Source organism: Marmota marmota, unplaced genomic scaffold, assembly GCF_001458135.2.
Source record: "Marmota marmota marmota unplaced genomic scaffold, marMar, whole genome shotgun sequence".
Lineage (NCBI taxonomy): Eukaryota > Metazoa > Chordata > Mammalia > Rodentia > Sciuridae > Marmota > Marmota marmota.
The window spans coordinates 6558063-6580426 of NW_026000261.1; the positions used below are offsets into that span (position 1 = coordinate 6558063).

Sequence of the window (22364 nt, forward strand, 5' to 3'; positions counted from 1 at the left end):
ATATATATATATATATATATATATATATATATATATATATATATATGGTTGCAGATGAACACATAGTATCTTTATTTACTTTTATGTGGTGCTGAGGATCCAACCCAGTGCCTCACGCATGTGAAGCAAGCGCTTTACCACTGAGCTACAGCCCCAACCCCTGGTGAATTTACTTTAAGTTCTACCTGGACAATACTGTATCATCATGCTTTTCAAGTGAAATACAGCATGCTTATTATTCCTCTCCCACTCCCTGACCCTGTCAGTTATGTTTGTGTATGGTGCAAACACAGTTGAGCAGATGTTGGAGGGAAAATGCCTTCCTGAACTACTCAGCAATGTCTGGTGTCAGCTTCTTACTTAAAGGGGGGGAGGTGACAAGTCCCACCTGGCAGGGAGCCAGCTCCCACAGATGACTTCCTTCTCAGAGTCTTTCATTCATAAACTCACAGGGAGATGTTCTTAAAACTTAAATGAACATCAAATGTGGGACAGAACCCAGCTTGGTTTAATGTCTGTGTTTGTTTATATTTCAAAAATGGGCTTTGTTTTAGAATTGCTCAAAGTCAAGTCAGATACTCTGTACTACTAGCATAAAGTTCAGAAAACTAGGATGATGCTAAAGGGGACCTGGCTTAGTGGAAGAGTTCTAAGATTTGAGTCAAAACTGGATTTGAATTTGTGCCACTCTCCAGCTGACTGACTACATAACCCCTTTAAGCCTCAGTTTCTTCATCTGTAAAATGATGACAGTAATAGTGCCCACCTCAGTAACTGGGACAGTCCAGTGAGATAAAAGTTAACTCCTTGGCTAGATGCATAGAAGATGCTCGTGATAACCATTATTACGAATGTGACCTCAGAAACAGTTTTTATAGAACAACAGAGGCCCCTCTGGATTTCCATACCCTGATGCCAGCAACAGGGAATGAAGATCTTGAAAGGGTATCTCAGCATCTTGTGCTATTTTTCCCTTTTAGATGTTTAGCTGCGCACTGAAAAGAGAAGCCCTGGTTTGAGCCTTCATACTGTCATTTAAATAGCAAATGACACCAACTCTCCAAAACTCTAGATTTTTTTCTTAATCTAGAGAATGGAATGTATTCTGCTATCATATATACCTAATTAAAATAAATTAAATTTTAAAAGAAGAAAATGGGCATATAAAAATTCTTCCTTTTTTGTTTCAAAAGTAGTTATGAGAGTCATGTGAAGATTTTTTTAGAAAGTATACAAATAGTACAAGTAATATTGTAAAGTAAGCAAAGTTAATAGTGTGAAAAAGTGTACAAAAGGGCATCATTCACAATATTTCTATTGTTTTTCCTTACTTCTCAGTTTCAGGCTAATTAGTGGAATTAGTGGCAACAAATCTGTTGGGGGAAAAAAAGGCAGAGGATAACTGGTTTCTTATTCCAATTCTGGTACTTGACTTCTTATGTTGAGGAACTCACTTAACAACTGAGACTCCATTTCCTCATGTTTAAATGTGAATTGGTCTTTGAATGAGCACCTATTAAATATCTTCCTTCATAATTTTAGATACTACAATCATAGATCATACCAGCTAACACTGAGCACACTGTATGTGCCAAGCACTTTACTAGGGACATTATTTCCTTTAACTTCACAAAACCCTGCAAAGTAAAATATTGTTCCATTTTATAGTGCAGAAAATTGAAGCCTAGAGGATTTAAATTGATTTGTCTTATAGTTGAACAAACCAAGGTCTTTATCTCAAAGGAAGTTAATGTAAAAAATGGCAGGCAAAGATATAAATTAATCATTGTAATATTGTTTTGTGTCTATGTCACTACATACACATACAATCAAAATATCTATTTTAGATTGGTGGTAGAAAAATCAAATGAGATTCAGTGTGAAAAGTATTTTGAAGAAGCCTATGTTATTAAAATATTATTGTTTTGTTATATTGTTTGAAACCAGGGTTGAACATCCATTTCAATAACCAGTTAGTGGGATAATTCAAGAAACATTTATTATATTCCATGGACTATCTTGTTTTGCACTATGTAAAGTACTAACAGGCCCTAACCTCTTTCCATTACTTCCCCTTCTTTCTTCTGAGACACAGTCTCACTCCTAAAATCCATGCATCTCTTCACCCCCACAGGATCAATCATCCACTGATCCTACTACCTTTTTACTGCCCTTTACAAACTGCCTATTCTTATATCTCTTCTTAGGAACCTCAAGACTCACAGTCCAGCACTTTTCCATATACCTTTGATTCCCTTTCCCCTCTTCTTTCCTTTATCATTAGCAGACCCCAACACTGATTAAATGCAGCTCATCCTCTAATCTGAATCTTTACTCATACATCTGAACAAAGTATTACAGTATTGATAACTGGTTATTCCTTCAAATGCATGACCATCAATCTCAAGTGGACCTTCAGAGCTGCTTTGCAGTCCTACCACATTTCCTTAGCTGATACATTCTCCTACCATCTTAACTGACCATTTCACACTTTATCTTTCCTACATTCTTAATTCTAAACTCTTGAACTTGATTCATGCTTTGCTGGAAAGAACTTCCTCACAGTCTTACTTCCACACCAACCAACCTACCTGTATCTGTATCCACATATTCTGCCTTCTCACACTGTCACTGTGGATAAACTTCCCATGCCTTTATCTAAGGACATTCCATTAATTTGTGTATGAGACACTACATTCTCTGCTTAAAATTACCCCCCAAATTTTCTCCTCTCTCTCCTGTATCAACACGTTTTTCCTCAAAATACTTGCACATTTGTTTTCTACAATCCTAAAAAAAGCATTATTTCAATCCAATATCCCTTTCTGGCTATGGTACCATTTCTCCCCTTTCTTTTACTCCTGGAAATAATCGACTATACTGGATTTCTCTTAGTATGTTAGTCAGCTTTTCATTACTGAGACAGAAATACCTGACAAGAACAGTTAGAGGAGGAAAAATCCATTGTACCTCATGGTTTCAGAAGATTCAGTCCATGGTCAGTCACCTCCATTTCTTTGGGACTGAGGTGAGACAGAATATCATGACTGAAGGGTGTGATAGAAGAAAGCTGCTCAGCTCATGGCATCCAGGAAGCAGAGAGAAAAAGGGGGCCAGAGAAAAGATAAACCCTTCCTTAGCATGCCCCCAGGGACCTGTTTTCTCCAACTAGGTCTCACCTCCCAATAGTTTATTCATCCATCAATGGATTAATCCACTGATGCAGTGGATTAATCCAATCACTTTCCCCCAAATCCCATCTCCAATTATATGATACTTTGGGGGGGATATTTTAGATTTAAACCATAGCATCTAGTTTCCAACTTATCACTTCCCATTGAATTCACTTCAATCCGGATTTTAGCCCCACCAACCCACTGATATTTCCCTAGTCCAGACTACCACATTGCTAAATCCATTGGTATGCTCCCATAGCTAATCTTACTTGACCTGTGACCAATTTAACACAGTTATCACTCATCTCTTTGAAACACTTTCTTCACTTGCCTTCCAGAACTCCTTCCTCTGTCTTAATTATCTAATACTTTCACTAGATCCACTTTCTCAGACTCCTTCTCTGGTGCCTCCTCACATTTTCTTAACATTGAAGTACCTTAGTGATTCTTATAAGAATGTCTTCTCTTCCCTTCACCTATGCTCACTGCCTTGGTAATCATATCTTAGACTCATGGATTTATATACCAATAGTAGGAGAGATGGCCATAACTATATAATCAACATTCTCTCTTGCTTTTCATGATGTTACATTGTTCAAGCTGCCTGGTTCTTGTTAAGAGAAATATAAGCATGAGAGATACATTCATCACAGTCATCTGGAATCAAGAGCAGATACTAAAAGTGCTTGCTTAGTATGTGTGAGGCTGTGGATTTATTACCCAGCACTTCTAAACTTTTTTGTAATTAATAAAAAAGAGTACAGGTACTAACATCTGAGATAGTGGAGTTGCTAGACAAAAGAGGCGTAGAAATCCTTCAAAGAATCATCTTTGAAAAACAGTTACTGATCCTTCATTGGATTGTGACATGAGTGGGAAATAAAACTTTGTTGTATTAAACCATTGAGGTTTGGTGTTTGTTACCACAGCATTTTTAAGTCTATGCTAAGGCACCATATGTACATTTCCAAGCTAGCCATCTCGCTTGAACTCCAGACTTCCATAGTGAGCTATTTACTCAATTTCTCCATTTAGATGTCTAACAGACATCTCAAAACCAGAATTCCTAGGCTAGGGCTGTAGCTCAGTGGCAAAGCACTTGCCTAGCATAATCCTCAGCACCACATAAAAATAAACAAATAAAATAAAGGTATTGTATCCATCTATAACTACAAAAAAAATTTTTAAACTCAGAATCTCTGATACACTTCCCCCAACAAGTCAATAATTCTGAGAATTTTCACCATCTGAATAAATTACAATCACATTCTTCTAGTTGCTTAGTACAGAAATTTTGGAGTCATCCCTTAAGCCCTTATTTCAATCACATCCCATAACCAATGCATCCATAAATACTAGCAGTTCTACTTTCAAATCTATCAGGAAGGCCTGATTGAGTGATAGAGAACTCAGTGCTAGAGCACTTGTATAGCATGCACAAGTTCAATCCCCTGCACTGCAAAAAGAAATCTAGAATCCCCCCCCCCCGCCCACTTCTTCCAGACTCTACAACTGCCCCTCTGGTTCAAGTGACCATTATCTGTCTGCTGGACTACCACAGACTCTTAAGTGGCCTTCTTCCTTCACCCTTGCCCCATTATACTTCACATGGCAGGTAGAGTGATCTACTTTAAAATGTAAATAAGTTGATATCACTCTTGTTCAAAAATTTTCAATGACTTTCCATAGGCAAAGTTCATAAAGTGGCTTATACAAGCTTATATGATCTGGGCCCTGCTCCATCTCTGGATTCACCATCTGCCCCATTCTTCATTCCAGCACTCTAGCCTCCTTGTTATTTAGCCAAAACCCCAAGCACAGTCTCTCACTGATTACCCTGGTACTTGCTTTTACTTTTGCCAGAATATTCTTTCCCCAGTTATCTACATAGCTTGCTCCCCCATTTTTTTTTTACAGCAGTGTTACTCAAATGTTAGTTTTCATCAGGATCAACTGAAGGGTTTGTAAAAACATAGATCCAAGCCCCAACTCTAAAGTGTATGATCTAGTAGATCTGGGAGTAGGCAAGAATTTGCATTTCTAACAAGTTTCTGGGGCTGATAATGCTGCTTCAAAGACTGAGCTTTGAGGAACAGTATTCTGCTCAGAAGTCACCTCTTAATCAAGACCTTTTCTGACTTTCTTATAAAAAATAATATTGTGGCCCCAATGCTTCCTATTCCTCATAATTTGATCTATTCTCTTCCAAAGCACATATCATCTGACAAGTAGGTACATAACATTTGTTTATTTTGTATCTTCCATTTGGATTATAAACACCGAGAACAGGGACTTGGTTTCAATTATGGCCATAGCTCTACACCCGTATCTATTACAGTGCATGTTCATGTAGTAGGTGCTTAATAAATATTTGTTGAATGGATGGTCAAAATAAAATGTTACACAGCCAGCCTTCTATGACCCAAGCTTCTGGAACAAACTGCTCATGAAGATAACTGAGCTTTGCAAACCATGCTAAGCTCTGCTTACATCCAATCTGTTGCTTCCTGGGTTATCTTTTATATCATTGTCACCCCTGCCACCACTCATAGCAGAAAGCACTGTTGATGACTAGAAAAATGTATTGTTCAGTGGAAGGGATACTGTGATTTAACTCTTTATTTCAGGAAACTAAGGGGACACGGAGAATCATAGCTTTTGCTAATCTAACACTTGTAACTGAGCAATTATTTCACATTCCTTTACCTGCTTGTGTCAGGTAGAGAAGAGTAAGTCATAGTCTTGATCCAAGTCTGATGGAAGAACCAAATAGATTGAGTAAAGTCTAACAAATCATTATCAGCAAAGAGGAGAGAACAAGAACTTCTGCCTGAAATTGCTGAGAGGGAGGCAGAACTTGGGGACATCTCTGCCAAGAAAAGGGTGTTTTGGCCAAGGTTTTGAAAAATGAATAGAAATTTGGTTTATGGTAAATGGGAAAATCAGGTAGGAAAGCATTTTGGCCAAAAAAAAATCAGGAAGGAAATAAGTGTGTGAGATAAAAGTGACATTAAAATTTTTTGACGGGCTGGGGTTGTGGCTCAGTGGTAGAGCACTTGTCTAGCATGTGCGCGGCCTGGCACCACATAAAAATAAATAAATAAAATAAAGGTATTGTGTCCAACTACGACTAAAAATATATTTAAAAAAAAAACATTTGACAATTGGGGCCCAGGCACTGTGGTACATGCCTATAATCCCAGCAACTTGGGAGGCTAAGGCAGGAGGATTGCAAGTTCAAAACCAAATTCAACAGTCTAGTGAGGCCCTAAAGCAACTTAGAGATACCCTATCTAAAAACAAAAATTAGCAATCAGTCTGGGCACGGTGGTACACACCCATAATCCCAGCAACTCAGGAGGCTGAGGCAGAAGAATCACAAGTTTGAGGCCAGCTCCTGCAATTTAGCAAGACCCTGTCTCAAAATTTAAAAATTATAAAGGGCTGGGAGTATAGCTCAGTGGTAGAGCATCCCTGGGTCCTATCCCTGGTAACCTCTCACAGATATTTGGCAATTAGGTATAGACAACAGTAAATCCAAGTGGACATTCTGACCAAGCAGAGTGGACATCAGTTATAGACAAACTGGCACAGCAATAACAGTTCATACCATTTGATAATTGGCTACAAACGAGACCAGAGTGTTGCAGAAATGCTGAGTAGTCTGGCATGTTAAAGTAATACATTTAGTGCATATAGTGAGTTACCACAATGCTTTGCATTCCTTGTATCTCCCAGTCAAACCCAATACTACAAATATTCTTGGCATCTCCATTTTATATATGGGAAAATTGGGTTTCAGGGAGGTAAGTCACTTGCCTAAGTTCACACAATCGGAAATATTAAGAGTTGCTATTTAAACCTAAACCTGTATAGGCTGGCTCCAGAACTTATAATTTTAACTAAGGTATACTGCCTCAAGTAGTAGCTAGAACATAGTTTTGCCTCTTTAACAATGTGGGGATATACGAAGAGATAAAGTAGGTTGATTTTCCATTATAGACCAAGCTGTCTGGATGAGGAAACAAGACTCTCAGCTGTACAAAGACTGTCCCTTAGAAAATGGGATGTTTACCCATTGAATGGGACATTTAATGAGTGCTGTGGATTTTCACTGGAGCTGGTGAGGTCATGGCAGAAATGGACCTTGAACCCGGAATAGAGACATATGGACTAGTGGAAAGAATATAGCACTAGACTCGGAAGTGCTGGGGTCTACTCACTAGCAGTGTGATCCAGACCAAAGTAATTTCCTTCATTGTTCTCATCTGTAAAATGGATGATTTGGAGTAGAACAGTGGTATAACCTCAGGAGGTATTTTGGAAATTATGAGACATATTTGGTTGTTCAAATGCAAGAGAGGCATTTAATAAGTGGGGGCCTTAAATGATAGATGTTCTATACACTACAAAGTATTGAACTCCATCCTACCCTACTAGACTCTAGACATTCATGGAGGTGAAAACTTTATAATTGTCTGAGTCTAGAATGTGATTACATTTTACATATTGAAGTGAATTTTTAATGGTTTTATTTTTCCTGATTAAAACAACCTAGTAACATAAAGGGAAGACTGTAATTTTCTTCCAGAACATGACCATGAGTTATTCACATTTCAGAGAATCACTGCACCAATCTAACTGCATTCCTGATACTTGAATCACCAATACCACAACCCAATGTCATTTATTCTGTTTCAGCAGGCTGTGGCTTTCATGATGTTTCTGTGTAGAAATGCTAGCCTCTGACTACTTCATTATGTTTTCTCATATAGCCATGGATGAACTTTTAAATATTGAAATACATATTGTTTCATTATAAATGACTTTCCTTTTGGTTTTCTTTGCAATATAATTAGGTAATATTGTGTGCTTTTAAAATTATTGCTTGAATATTTATTATACCTTCTTATGAATTTCTTTTTAGGATGACAAGGCAGATTAATACATGACTGTAATAAAAATGACGTGCTGGTCTGATAGAGTTAAGAACCACGGTATTAGGTGATCTTCCAAGGCCTTTCCAGTTTTGATTTTCTATGGGTATAAGGACAGTTGGATTTTGAAAGGAAGGGGATAGCATTTTAAGGTGGGAATGACTCCAGCACCATGGCCTGCTTAAGCAGGGGTTGGAGTGTCCCCAGGCAAGTCAGGACAGAGCAGGAGGCCTGGTCTGGTCATGTTCCCTGAAAACTACTCTACCCCACCCACCTCACTGTAATTGAATACTCCTGGGGAAACTGCCAGGGCTATCATCACAGGAAATTGCCTTTTGGCCAGTAGGGCTTCTCTAGTTACTTTCTTAAGTGACAGAGGACAGTAATGACTTCCTGTCTGTTAGGAAGAAGGTGTCAGCCTCCGTGTTCTGGTGAATTCCTGAAACACCTCTAGCAGAAATTCCCTATGTTTTTGCTCAGCTCTTGACATTGGGATTATTTTTCTTGTTTTATCCAACCCCCTTGCCTCCAGTCTTCTTCCTCCATACTAAAGATCTGGAAACTTTTATTCTATGATAGACGAAATTGATCCCCTATAATCCTGCTTATTCTTTTTTTATATGCCAATTTTATTGAATACCCACAGAGACACTATTTGGAAGTAGGCCATACATACAAACAGATTCCACTTCAAATTTTGCAACACCTGTTGAGTCCTCTCTCTTAAAGGGGTGTCTTTTATCATTTAATAACATGTCTCTATTTTCCTCTAATATACTCATTCATTGAAGACTGCTTGGAAAATACAAATATGTATGGAGAAGCCATTGCAAATGATCCATAATCCCAAGCAATATAGTACTCAACATCAGATAAAGTGATGGCAAATATGAAGGTTAAATTCAATGTTGCTCTTTCTGTTCTTTATTCTGTGCCAGCTCCCAGCTTCCTCCTCCCAGAGCACCTCTTGATCTCACCCTTATGAAAAACTTGCTCGTCCTATATACTGTAAAATGGAGGGCAAACTGGGAAGTGTACAATAGCACTTAGCATGTCAAAGGCATAGAAGAGAGATAAAATATCTCATATAAGGAAGGTGTTTGGAATCTAAAATAGCAATATTTTGTCATAGCTCTGCCATCACTACCTTATTACTGAAGTGCTGTGGTGATAAAGTATTGTGGGAATGTCTAAAGAGATAAGAGACCATCTGAGAAATTCACAGTGATCCCTTGGAATCAGGAAAAAGCACACAGTACACAGAGGCAAGAATGATTAAGTGTGAGGCTGGCTCATAAATATGCCTTTCTCGTTGGAAAAAAAATGACCAACATTAAACAAAAAAGTTGGATAATACTAAATCCATCCCAGAGATAAAGTTCTTGTTATAGATATTAGTTAGAATTTATGTTTTGCTTTTTTTCCCAAGGTGGATAGGGTCAGAATGGCAGTTTCCCTTAGTTTGGAGTCTTGTATTGAGGCTCTGGTATAGAGAGGTCTTAGAAAACACTAAAACATAGAGGTGAAGTTCAAGACTTTGGAGTCAGTCAAACCTATGTTCAAATCATAGCTCTACTTCTGTGATCATCAAACTTTACTTTAGTAACATCCACTGTTGTAGGCATTGGGGATACAATATTGGACAAGACAGATAAAAGTCCTACTTTAATGGAGTTAGCATTCTAGTGGTCCAGGACTAAATATCTAATGATGAAAAAGTACAAGGGATATGATTGGAAGTAATGGGGTCTTCCTGAAGATGAGTGGTCAGGAATGGCTTCTCTGAGAAGGGACCATTGAACTGAGACCTGGATGATGAAAAGACGCCACCAATTTAAAAAAATCAAAGGGAAAATATTCCAGGAAGTAGTAACAGCTAGTACAGATGTGCTGTGGCAAGAACAGGCTTGATATTTTAAAATGCTCACTGAATGAATGCTCACTGAAGCAGTTGAAGCTTGAGTGAGCCAGGGAGAGAATGAGGAGGTGAGGTTGGACAAAGTCAGAGTATATGTCAGATCATGTGATGGCCTTGTAGAAATTCAGCTAATCATCATCATCATCATCATCATCATCATCATCATCATCAAGCAGGAGAGGGGGAAAATGAAGTTGAAGAGTTTGGGTGATACTATATGATATCACCTGAAGAGTTTGAATTTGACTCATTGGGGATGGGATGCCACTATACGGTTTGAATGGTGTGCACAAATGGAGCCTGGGAAGATGAGAACAGAGTGCAAGGTGGCCATTTTCATCTTCACTACATGTCTAGCACTTGAATTTCTCCTAGGTTCTCTCCTACAGCTACTGTTCCCTCAGTGAATGCAAACCCATAAGTTACTGTACACCTGTTTTCACACCAGCCCTGTGTAAAAAAATTCTCTTGTATTTTGTGACTAGAATTTCTACCAAAAAAGGCAATGTCTGAATCACAGTTCACAAAGCAGCTACCAAACTGGCAATTTGGTGAGATATAGACCTGACCTAAGGGGAGACTAGTTTAAGATGAGTTTTTCTTTCAAATAATGACACCAGAAGATGAAATCTTTAGTCAACTTCAAATTTACTTTGTTAGGAGGAGTGTAGCTAAGGGTTAAGTTCCCTGGGGCAATTCTTTCTCGGTTCACATGCTATAGTAACTTTTTTTCTTTTTTTAACAGGGAGAGAAGAACTCCTATGGAAAGCCATGCGGGGGCCAAGACTGCAGTGGGAGCTGTAAATGTTCTCCTGAGAAGGGAGCGAGAGTAAGTCACTGATGTCATTGTTGAAAGACAAATAGTCATGTGGGGGGAGCTGCTTTCTGTTTTCTTTAGAATTAAATTGCTTAGAATTTATTCTTCTGACCTCATGGAACAAGCAAAGTGAGGAGGGTCAGCTGGAAGGAGTTTTGCTAACTAATGACAGATAGAACAAGATTGGTCAAAGTCTCTGAGGGACCAAGAGTAGTCTTCCTTCATTGACTTAATGCCAAGGTTTCCCCAGTTTCATCAGAGTATTTCCAAGTGTCAATCAGATTGTGCACAAGCAGATTGTGATAATGTTTGTAGATATGTACAAATTTTCATAACTCATTTATATCCACTTGGTTTTTCCCTACTGCTCTGGGCAACAGGTGGTCCAATTATTATCTACAGAGGTGTGAGTTATCCAAATTAACCCTACTTGTTAGAGACAGAATCAGGAGTACAGGATAGCCATAAAGTCTCAAAATATAAGTAACAATACATAGAGAATGGCTTATCAGTACTACATAAAATATGTTTTAAAACATTTTGACATATTCATTAACTATGCACAAATTGTAGTATAAATTGCAACAAACACAATATGTTGACACAACACTTACATCAATTCCTGTAAATTCTCAGCCCCCCCAATGAATTACATCTCTGATTTTCACTGAATAAAGTTGTATCCTTTAGTATAACATAGAAAAAGTATTCAAGGCAGTCTAATATATTAAACATATGTATGTATATTCATAATTTATGATCACCCTGTAGAATTCATATCTTTCAACTTTCAGAATTGTGTTTGCACTCTCATCACACTCAAAAAAGCCAAAGAGCTTCCACTGTCAAAGGAAGGTAGTAGCATAAATAGGTCAACCGAACCTTCAAAAACATAGCCTAACAGGGAACATGGTGACCGATCCACCTTCTCTTTCATTATCTGCCATTTGCAGTACAGTGAAATGTCAAACTATGCCAGAATTTGAAGGAAGAGAATAAAAAGCCACCTCTTCATCAAAAAGGATCAGACCTATTATACATTAAAGACACAGACTTAGAGAATCATAAAATATCAAAAAGGGAAGGCATCTTAGTGAGCTTCTTATCTTGCCACTGATTTACAGAGAGAAGACTCAGAAGGAAAATGACTTCCTGGGGTCACAAAGCAAATTGATGACAGATTCCTGGCTATTACCTGGGTCCTTTGATTTCTCACCTGTTTACTTCACTCACTTACCCACTACTGCCCCCAAGGGAAGCAATGTTCACTGTAGCCACCAAGGCTCATGCCTTTGACTCTGATCTACAACCAGGAAAAATAAATAAATATACAAATATAATAAATATACAAATGCATTCTTTTTTATTCTTATTTTTTTATTTGTTCTACTTACAAATGCATTCTTAGCATGTAAGCAGTACAAAGTGAAATGCCATATATCATTTATATAATGTCATTTATTATTCTACTTTGGAAATAAAACCAGAAAATGAAGGTATTTATATGGTTTTATTTCCAAAATAGAATCATGTGAGTTGTGTGTGTGTGTGTGTGTGTGTGTTCTGGGCCTTTTTTTCCCACTTACTATGTCTTTAAAATCTTTTCTTCTATCCCATAGTTTAATTCAGCCATCCCCCTTTTACTAGGCACTCAAGTTGTTCCTGAATTTTTATTATTTTATAAAATGTCAATGTTATAGTGGAAATATTTGAACAGGACTTCTTATACTCATCTCTGAGTTGATAATAAGGATCAGAATAATAAAACAAGCATTTTTAACTTTCAAAGCTACTGGCAAATGGCCCCACAAAGTATGTTCCAATTCATATACCCATTAGCATTGTAAATGAGTGCCCATGTTTCTTTACCCTTGCCAACACTTGATATTTTGCAAATATGATGAATGAAAATCATCCCATTCTCTGACTGTACGTAAGTTTAAGCATCTTTTCACATCTTCATTGGAAGTGGGTATTTCTTCTGTGAATTCACTGGACAAATCCTTTAACTACTGTCCTACATGAAGATTCCTTTTGGCTTTAGCTCTGCAAAGATAGAGCAAATAAAAATGATCCAACTGGAAGCAGATGCAATTTGAGATTTGACACAAAGGAACATTTCCTGATGTCTTATGGCAAGAGAGATGGCTAATCAGACCCAACAACCAGGAAACTCAGAAGAAGCTCTGAACTGTTCTTTGATTTGGGGGTCCATTAAAAATAGAAAGTCTATATCTGAACCACAGATCAGTACTACATCAGGCAAACATGTCTTATAATGACCTCATTGTTTAACCCCAGGCTGCGATTTGGATTTTTGAAGATGGAGAGCAGTAGATTTACTCCATGAAGAGCCCCCAATTGGGTTCCAAACATCTGGAGCCCAAGTCTAGCTTCTCTTTTGGAAAGAGATAAGTGACTGAAGGGGTAGGAGGTGGAGGAAAATGGAAGATTGCTGTTCAGAATGTTTTCCTTTAGAATTTAAAAGACAACCTCTATGCGATTAAACATGTTCCTAAAAGTTTATTTGTGAAGTCTGAAGTTTCTGAGAACATTTGTCAAGGTTATCAAACCACGCCAATTTGTATTTTATGAATCAAGAGCAAGAATATCTGTCTTGTTTTCCAAATAGATAAGGGGGCTGGTGTTCATGAGGCAAAATGTGAACATGTTGCATGATGCCAGATCCCATTTAGTCATCTTCCTTTCCCTCCTACGTTCCCAGGGCCAATTGGTAGTGTTTAAACTAGCCACAGCACTATTGACCCTGCAGAACTGCCCCTCTGTACCCCTTTGTGCAGTTGTTAGAAAGATTTGAGACTGTTTTCCTTAGCTGAACAGAGGGCCCCATTGGATTTCAAGCTGTTCTTCTCAAGCTGGGAGAGGAACAAAAGGTTGGGTCACTCCTGAGCAATGCTGAAGCCCTTGGCAGGCCTGTCTCCTGCCTTAGGGAGACATCAAGCACATAGCTTGCTGGGCAGTATGTACTTTTCCTTTGCCAAAGTCCTCTTGAACTGACTGGGACATTTACACAACACCTAGCACTCCAGCAAGCTGCAATTCAAACCATTTTGATTGAATCTTTCTCAAACTGATTTCTCCAAGGTATGTCCTGCCTGGTAAAGCTCTTGCCTGATGTTGGTACACTAGTTTTCACTTTCCAAAGCCTCACAGTGCACCTTTCAGGGGCTATATACTATCTATATGCAACAAATAAATGGATAAGTGACTTGCCCAATGTCACCAGACTGTTAGTTAAATCTTATTTAGCTTACTTTAAGAGAATGGCAACTTTAAAAGATGATATACCTCCTAGAATTAAATAAAGGGTTTTCTCTCTTGGACATTCAGATTCGGATTTAATATTTGACTTTCAGTTTTCTTTCTTTCGTGGACATAGGTTTTATCTGAAAGAATCATTCTTTTGAGCTGCTCTCTTGTCTGGTATTTCTTCCCTGTTCTTTGATCGAACAGAACATTTTAGGTTGACATTGTAATTCTTCCCTTTTTCACCTACTGGATCTGAAAGCTATCTCTGCATTACACTCCATCAGTGTGTATTTCTCTGAAGTTGAGGAAGGGAGGAAAGGGGGATGTATCTTTTGTTCTGAACCCAGTTTTCATCAATATTCAGTTTTTCCTGTTTTAGCAGTGTTCTGTTTTGTTTTTTGTTTTTATATATACAACATGGTAAAGTCTTCATTATCCAGAGCATCTGAAGTAGCATTAACACACATAATCTAGCAGTGCTAGAATTTAAAAAAAAATAGGGAATGTTATATTCTCCATTAGATAAGGACTATTTGTCCCATTCTATGGCTTGAGAATCCATGTCCTTGCTTGAGAGCATATGAGACTAGAATTTCATGTGAAATTAAGGCCAAGTTTCTTAATTCCTTATCTTCTGCCTGCAGCCTCCCACTTCTCTACCACAAAATGTGTTTCCCATGAATTCCAGAGCCCAGTTGAACTAACCACTAGTTCTTCAATTTGTTCTCCTCCTGAAAACAGCTGGTGTTCCTTATATTACTGACTGATGCCATGGATACCAAGAGGTCTTTTCATTTTCTCCTGAATTAAGCAATTGCTGAGTACATCTTTTCCTCCTCCCTGTTTGTCCCGTACACACACACTCACACACACACACACACACACACACACACACACACACTCACACTCCTGCCCTGACCAATCACTTTATGACACACACCTATGTCCTTATTCTCTGCTTCTTCAAAGCTAAAGCTCATGTTGCCCAAGACCTGCTCTGGTGCCTGGGCCTTTCTACAACTGCCTGAAAATGAGCTTGATGCCTTCATTGCCCATGTACTGCTCATCTCTCTGTAAGTTTGCCTCAATTTTGACACTGGTCACCATTAAACAATTTGTTGCCAAACCCAGTGGACATTTCCATTCTGTCTTCTGTCTTCCTTGAGCTTCCTGCTGCACAAGACACCTCCTTCTCTCCTGAAACTCTCTGTTCCCTTGGATTTCATAATAATGTTTTCTAATTCTTTTCATACTTTGATTGGGATCCCCCAGGGGTCTGTCCTCATCCCAGTACTTATTGTTGGCCAGTCATAGGTGGTTTCCTGAATCTCAAGCTTTAGCTTGACCTATGTTCTATTTTTATGTATTTATTTTTTAGTTGGACACAAATCTTTATTTTATTTATTTATTTTTATGTCTTGCTGAGGATTGAACCCAGGGCCTCACACGTGCTACGCAAGTGCTCTGCCACTGAGCCACAACCCCAGCCCTTGACCTACATTCTTAACTTCAGGTCAACATTGTCCATTTCTTGCTGGATATCTCTACTTGTATTTTTACCAGCACCACAAACATGCCTTGCTCACGACTCCATCATCAAGCCCCTTCATACATGTTTGCCCCCAAGTCCTACATGTGTCTCCCCCATCACAGCAAAAGGCACCACCAGGTACTCAGTTACTGAAGCCAGAAAATGTAGTTGTTCTTCCCTTCTTCACTATCACCTCCAGACCATCATCAAGTCCTTTCCATTTGTCTTTAAATCAAGCTCAAATCCATCCAATTTTTCCATTCTCATTCCTCCAACCCAGTCTATATCATTTCTTGCTTGGATTACTGTGATAGCTTCCAGCCAGATCTCCCAGCCTCTAATCTCATTCTCTCCCACCCATTTCCCATTATTTTGCCTTAATCTTTCTAAAACAAAAATATTATTATGAAAGTCTTGCTTAAAATCCTTTAATGGCTCCCCATAGATTACACAATGAAATATATTTTTTAATGTTTTTAGTTATAAATGAACACAATACATTTATTTTATTTATTTATTTTTATGTGGTGCTGGGGATCAAACCCAGTGCTTCACACTTGCTAGGCAATGCTCTAACACTGAGCTACAACCCCAGGTCCACAATGAAATCTTAACTCTAGTAAGATTAGAATCTTCCATGACCTGTCTCTTGACCACATCTTCAACATTACCTCTCATCACTAGAAACCCTCTTCCCCTACAGAGAACAAAACAAGACAAAAAAAGTTTTTTTAAGAAAAAAAGCAAACACACACACTTACACACACACACACACACACACACACACGTGCACTAAACTATTTCCAGTTCTCAGAACCTGGCATGTCATTTGACATGTTGCAGATTTTATACCTGTTATTCACTCCATGTGTACTGTGCGTATATGTCCAATGCCACCCTTTTCCTGCTAACTTGCTTTCTTTTATGAATGCCTTAAAGCCAGACACAAACTTCTCTTTGCCATGATTTCCAAGGCCAAGGTTATCTTGTCTTATCATTCTGCTCATGCAGTAAACTGTTCACTTGTGTGCTTTCCACTATCTCGTGAACAACTAAAAGGCAGAAACTGGGTCTTCTTGGTCTCTGCATGGACAGTGTGCACTCCACACTATTCCATGAAAGACTAACTAACTGACTGAACTACTTTACATGGGCGTGGTTGCCGCTCTACCCTTCATATCCTGGGTTGCTTCTTAGATCACTATAAAGCCAATAGATGTCTCCTGCCTAGGAGGGCTCAAAGCTGCTGAAAGAAGGCAAAGGGCCAAGGTAGTCATTTTCTCACAATTTTTATTCCACACCCTGGTTCCTATAGCTTGCTTTGGGAATCTGCTCTCCCTAACTGCTCTGAGTTCCTTTTACTATGACCTCTACTTTTGCCCAATCACTTCTTACTCTGTAGCTGCCAATGCAAGGGATTTGGCAAAAAGTTTTTATTTTACTACCAGCAATTCATTCTTCCTTCAAGATAAGGACATTCGTGAATAATTGTGGGTCAAAGGTAACCCTAACTTTCATTCAGATACTGATTTCATTCTCCTGGACACCAAACATTTTGCTTAAAGCCTCTTAAACTTTTGCAAAATTGATGTTCTTGTGTCTCCCTTGTTCCTTTTCATTGTGGAGGAACGAGGAAAGTTGGTAAGAAGTGTCTGAACAGGGAAGCAGCCACTGGGTGGCAGTAAGGGAGGGAGGTAGAAAATCAAGTGTCCCTATATATTTAAATATGATTATCTATGTCCAGGATAATTGATGATAATGTTAAAAAGTTGGTGTCTGTGCATCAAGATATAATCATAGCCCAACAGATGTTCATAGATGATATTAATCATTTATTTGATAATATTGGAACATTAAGGGATATATGGAGTATGTTTTCCACACTAGTGATGGAGGCTTCTGCTAAAGAGAAGCCAAGGACCTGGAGGAGAAGATAAATACATAGCTGTGAGGTCAAGAACACTGCTCTATCTCTCCAGAGATCTAAGTATCATGACTGAGCTTTGCCAACTGGATGACTTCAGGCTGGTGCTTTCCTCTCTTGAGCTCTCAGTTTAGCCCTAAGTAAAATGAGGGCTTTGGATTATGTGATCTCAAAGGATCCGCTTGCTCTCATGATCTAAGTCAGACACAGTGTTACTGTCTCATGATGGTCCTAGCCTGTAGAGTATCTTATCATGCTTTCTACTGTTTCAGTGAGATATGAAGGGTGATGTTTGACAATGTCTTATCTTTCAAGTGCTGCTTTGTCAGCTGCCTCAGACATAACTCACTTGCTGTGGCTTCTCTATTGCTGCTACTGAGGCTCCTGACACTGAAGTGTGATTTGAAAAGAATAAGCCATGTATCGAATGTAATACTAAAAATCTAAGTACATGAAAGTGCCAAAGCTCACACTTCTATCCATAGAATAATTTTTTTCATCAGCCTCATTATGAAGTAAAAGTAATGACAATCTAATTACACATGAAGAGAAATCACAAAAAGTAATGCAAGAATAATTAAGGAGACTACCAGGAATATGGACTTGTAGTCATTCTTCATAACAAAAGATTTTGCTATAAGTATGTATTGTGCCTTGAGATATTAGCTAATAATAATAAATAGCAAAAGAACTTTTAAAATCATGCAATCATAAGCCTAGGAGGTTGGATTCAGCCCCCAAATGTCGCATCATGGGTTATAAAAGACCTTCGAGGCATGACTATAAGTGATCTTTCCCTCACTTTCAATATGAAAAGGCTCAGAAGAAAGTTTTGGAAAGTTTGAGACTTTCCTAAGGTCTCTTGTAAGTGGCATAATGAGGATGTGAACCAAGTATTCCGTCTCCCTGTTCAGTATTCTTCTCACCATGTCAAATGGCCTCTTAAACCCATGGCTGTAATCAACGCAGCTCCTGCATTACTCAATGTGGCTGCATTGTTGTGAATGGAGGAATACTTACTCAGTGGAGAAAATGTGCTAAGACATAGACCAGATATCATCAAATCAATTCCCTTTATTCTTCTTCCCCAGTGAGTAATAACTCCTGACTGCATGTATAGGATCTGTTTATATCTTTGTCTGAGTTTTAAAATGTTTTTCTAATATTTCTGTCTTTTAAAGGTTAAAGAGATTAACTCTATGCTTAAGAAAAGCCTGGTTTTCATCTGAAATGGCAAGGTTTGTGAGGAATCATGTCAAGTTTTTATAGCTCTAAGGCAGGTCTGTCCCTTTATATAGGCCACTCACTATATGGAAGTTCACCACAGTGGAGTTAGAAGAGTGTGGAGATGAGATTACCAAATATATGTCAGGGAAGTCATCTGGTGTCTAATTTGGAAAAAACTTGCGTTGATGGAAGTCTTCCAAGAATGTTTAACAAAATTAATTACATAGCATCTCTCTTACAAGCTAGTAGAAGTCAATGGGAAATCTGCATTGCTTTGCAGAAATTTGCTTCACTGTCATCTTTTCAAAAGGGCTTTTATTTTAACAAATATGGCACATGGCCAATTATTTAATGACTACCTCCACTTAAAAATCTAGAGAGGTGGAGGTCATAGACCATATTCTGTAGTTTATTTTTCTTCATTGTGTTGTGTGAGGTTCAAGCTCACTAGACAAATATTTAAGAAAGCCCTTGGGGGGCTAAATGTCAGTGCAGGAACTGTGGGGATTGCCAACATATTGCAAGCACCAGGCTCTTTCCAAGGAGAGTATACACACACACACACACACACACATACACACACTAGTGTTTAACTACCTGGCACTGCATCTGATTTAAAATTTGAATGGCAGAGCAAAAGACCTCAAACAGAGAGATTGGTATGGTCTGGAATGATGAAGCCAACTCTTTTAAAAATATTATGACAAAAATGTTTCCTTAGAAAGATTAATTTGATGGGAGTTATACAGGGTGGATTGAAGTGAGAGAAAGGCAGATACTAGAGTCTTCCTATATTTATTTTATTTGTTTTCAGTACTGCAAATTGAACCCAGGGGCTCTTTATCACTGAGCTACATCTCCAGCCCATTTTTTAATTTTTTCTTTATGATGATAATAATGATAATGCTGGGAGTTGAACGCATGGATGCTGTACCACTGACCTATATCCCCACACTTTTTATTTTTTTTTTATTTTGAAACAAAGGATCACAAAGTTGGTGAGGGTCTCACTAAGTTACTGAGACTGGCTTGAACATGAGATTCTCCTGCCTCAGCTTCCTAAATTGCTAGGATTTCAGATGTGCACCACATTCTTATTCCTATTTTTAGAGGTTAAATGGAATGTCCAAAATCCCCTAGCACAACAGAATGGAAAGTTTGCATTTTCTGCTCCTCTGATGCTGTGTTTCTACAAATGATTCTATTTTGGAACATACAAACATATTCACCCAGACTCGTGATTTGGTGATGGGGTTTGTCTTCATTTTAGATGAATTTTTAAAACTTTTCTGGAAGACAGTGCTGGTTTCTTTCCCTGACATTCCTCTAACTCCTTAGAAACTCGTGTTTTCAATGGTTATTCCCTACTGATCTCACTTGAGGTGAATCCATCCTAAACCCTGCATCACTGAGACAACCCCAACTTGATTCCAGAGGTAGGACTGTGAGATTTCTTTCTCTGTATAACACTAAGAACTCCTGTAGCAGTTACTATAGGGAGAAAGACCAACTCAGTGATTTCTGAAAGAGCATATATTTCCTATTCAACAAATTTTGTTGTGGGGATTTTGAATAAAAGGTAGGGTTTGAGACATCATGAATGAAGGCTGTCATTGTTTTATAAAAGAAAGATTTTTAAAGCTTGGCCAGTGGAAAATCTGCCAGATGCCTTGGAATTATGCCCTTACTCTGAATTACTAGCTATGAGCGTGGCAGGCTCATACTGTGGACTGAGCAAGGCACTTGGCTTTGCAGTGGCATCTTTTATACCTTTTATCCTCAGCTAAAATAAGTATAGTTTTACTCGTTAATTTTTGAAAACCCAATGAGAAGAAGAAATGTTCATTTTTTCCACCCTCAGGGAGATTAATGTATATGTTTAGTTATCATCCATATCAAAGAAATCATGGTCTCTGTCCCTGTACATGTCTTTGCTAGTTGAAGTAATTGTAGTGACTTGTCATTCCACTGCTTTAGTTGGGTTCCCTCACAGACCTGACACGAATCAGTGATTACTGCCCCCTTCACATGTTGCTGGGGGAATGCCAATAAAGCTATGAGTGAAGGAGCTGTGGAGAAACATGCTGTGGGGCCCTAAGCAGAATGAGGGGTAACCAGGGTTCAGCAGCCAGGTTTCCCCAGAGAGAGACAAAAAGAAAGCAAACAAAAGGAAGAGACAGGTCTAAACAGGCTCCCCAGACAGGAGCCCTTTGCTCTAAGAACAGTCTTAAACTTCACAAAGCTTAAGAAGGGATGAGAGCCAGGGGTTAAACATGGCCTTTGCAATTCAGTTGAAGAATGATTAACTGAGGCTATATATAAAGAAAAAGCTACACATATGTAAAACAACATTTGTTGTTCTTAAAACCCATGCAGGCACTCCACACACTAAAAAATGCATTTTACTGTATACCACCTAGATATTAATATTGACCTCCACACAACCCACAAGCTTCTTTCTTTAAATACAAATGTACCACAAAGGCACAGATAAGAAACAGAGAGAGGCTGAGCAGAGTTCCACAGTGCCTAACATGAACTAGTTTTTGAGGCATGTGACAAGGAGTTTAGTGACCTGGTACAATTCATTATCAGAAATGGGGCCCATGGCTCCAGTTCCTTTTACTACAATAAGAAATTAACTTCTCACTGAGTTTCGCCTTTTAAATCAAGTCCAAACCAAGCTTGAGCTCTGAGAGCAGGAAGGACACCTGTCTCCTCACTCATACCCCATCCCCCATAAAATGAGGCGCCAGGGCCCTTCTTCCCCATGTACAGTCTAATGACAAGAACTCCCAACCAATTCCACAGTTTGATCAGCCCCCACAGGGCCTCCATGCAAGTTTCCCAGATTCCTGAGAAGAACCCAATCCCACCCTGAGGTCAACATGAACTCTTTGCATCGCCTCCAAGAAATCCCCAACCCTTGGGAGCCCTGAGAACAGTGCCTGTTTCCACATGCAATATGCCCCACAGCAGGCTCCAGGTGATCCTTTAGGGTCAGGCAATGCTGCTGAGGTAGAGGGCTCTGGCAGCTGAGTAAGTAGGAGCCACGATATTCCCAGGGTAGCCTTGAACCACTGACTTGGTGGACCTGCTGCCCCATGACCCAAACCAGAGTGACCCTTGGCACTTAGTGGTAGGATAAGCCAGATGGAAAGAAGCAGACATAACACAGAAACAAACACAGCCTGGGAATTTTGCCCCAGCTTCAGAACTGGAAGTCCTCAACTGTCCCTTGCTCCCCACCAAATGTTTACCTCATAAAAAGGGAGGGCACTTAGTATCACAGGACAAATGTTAGAGCCAGAAAATCACCTTTGTGATCATGTAGTTTAACTCCTTCATCCTACATATAGGGAAAAGGAAACCCACAGTAGAGATGAGACTTAAACTTTGGAGAGTGCTTAAATAAATAGAAAAATCACATTATACTCCTTATATGTGTAATATGTCAAAATGCACTCTACTGTTATGTATATTTAAAAAGAACAAATAAAAATAATAAATAAATAAAAATATTCTTAGAAAAAATAATAATTAGATCAGTAGAGTAGAAGACAG

At 38.7% G+C, this 22364-nt stretch overlaps 1 protein-coding gene across 1 annotated transcript in view; it reads left to right on the top strand.

Annotated features, from left to right (window-relative positions):
* Col4a6 (collagen type IV alpha 6 chain) overlaps positions 1 to 22364 on the top strand; it is a 281502-nt gene that overhangs the window by 118263 nt on the left and 140875 nt on the right. Inside the window, exon 3 of the mRNA XM_048796881.1 lies at positions 10777 to 10860. Coding sequence (XP_048652838.1) covers positions 10777 to 10860 — 84 coding nt within the window. The remainder of the gene's footprint in view (positions 1 to 10776; positions 10861 to 22364) is intronic.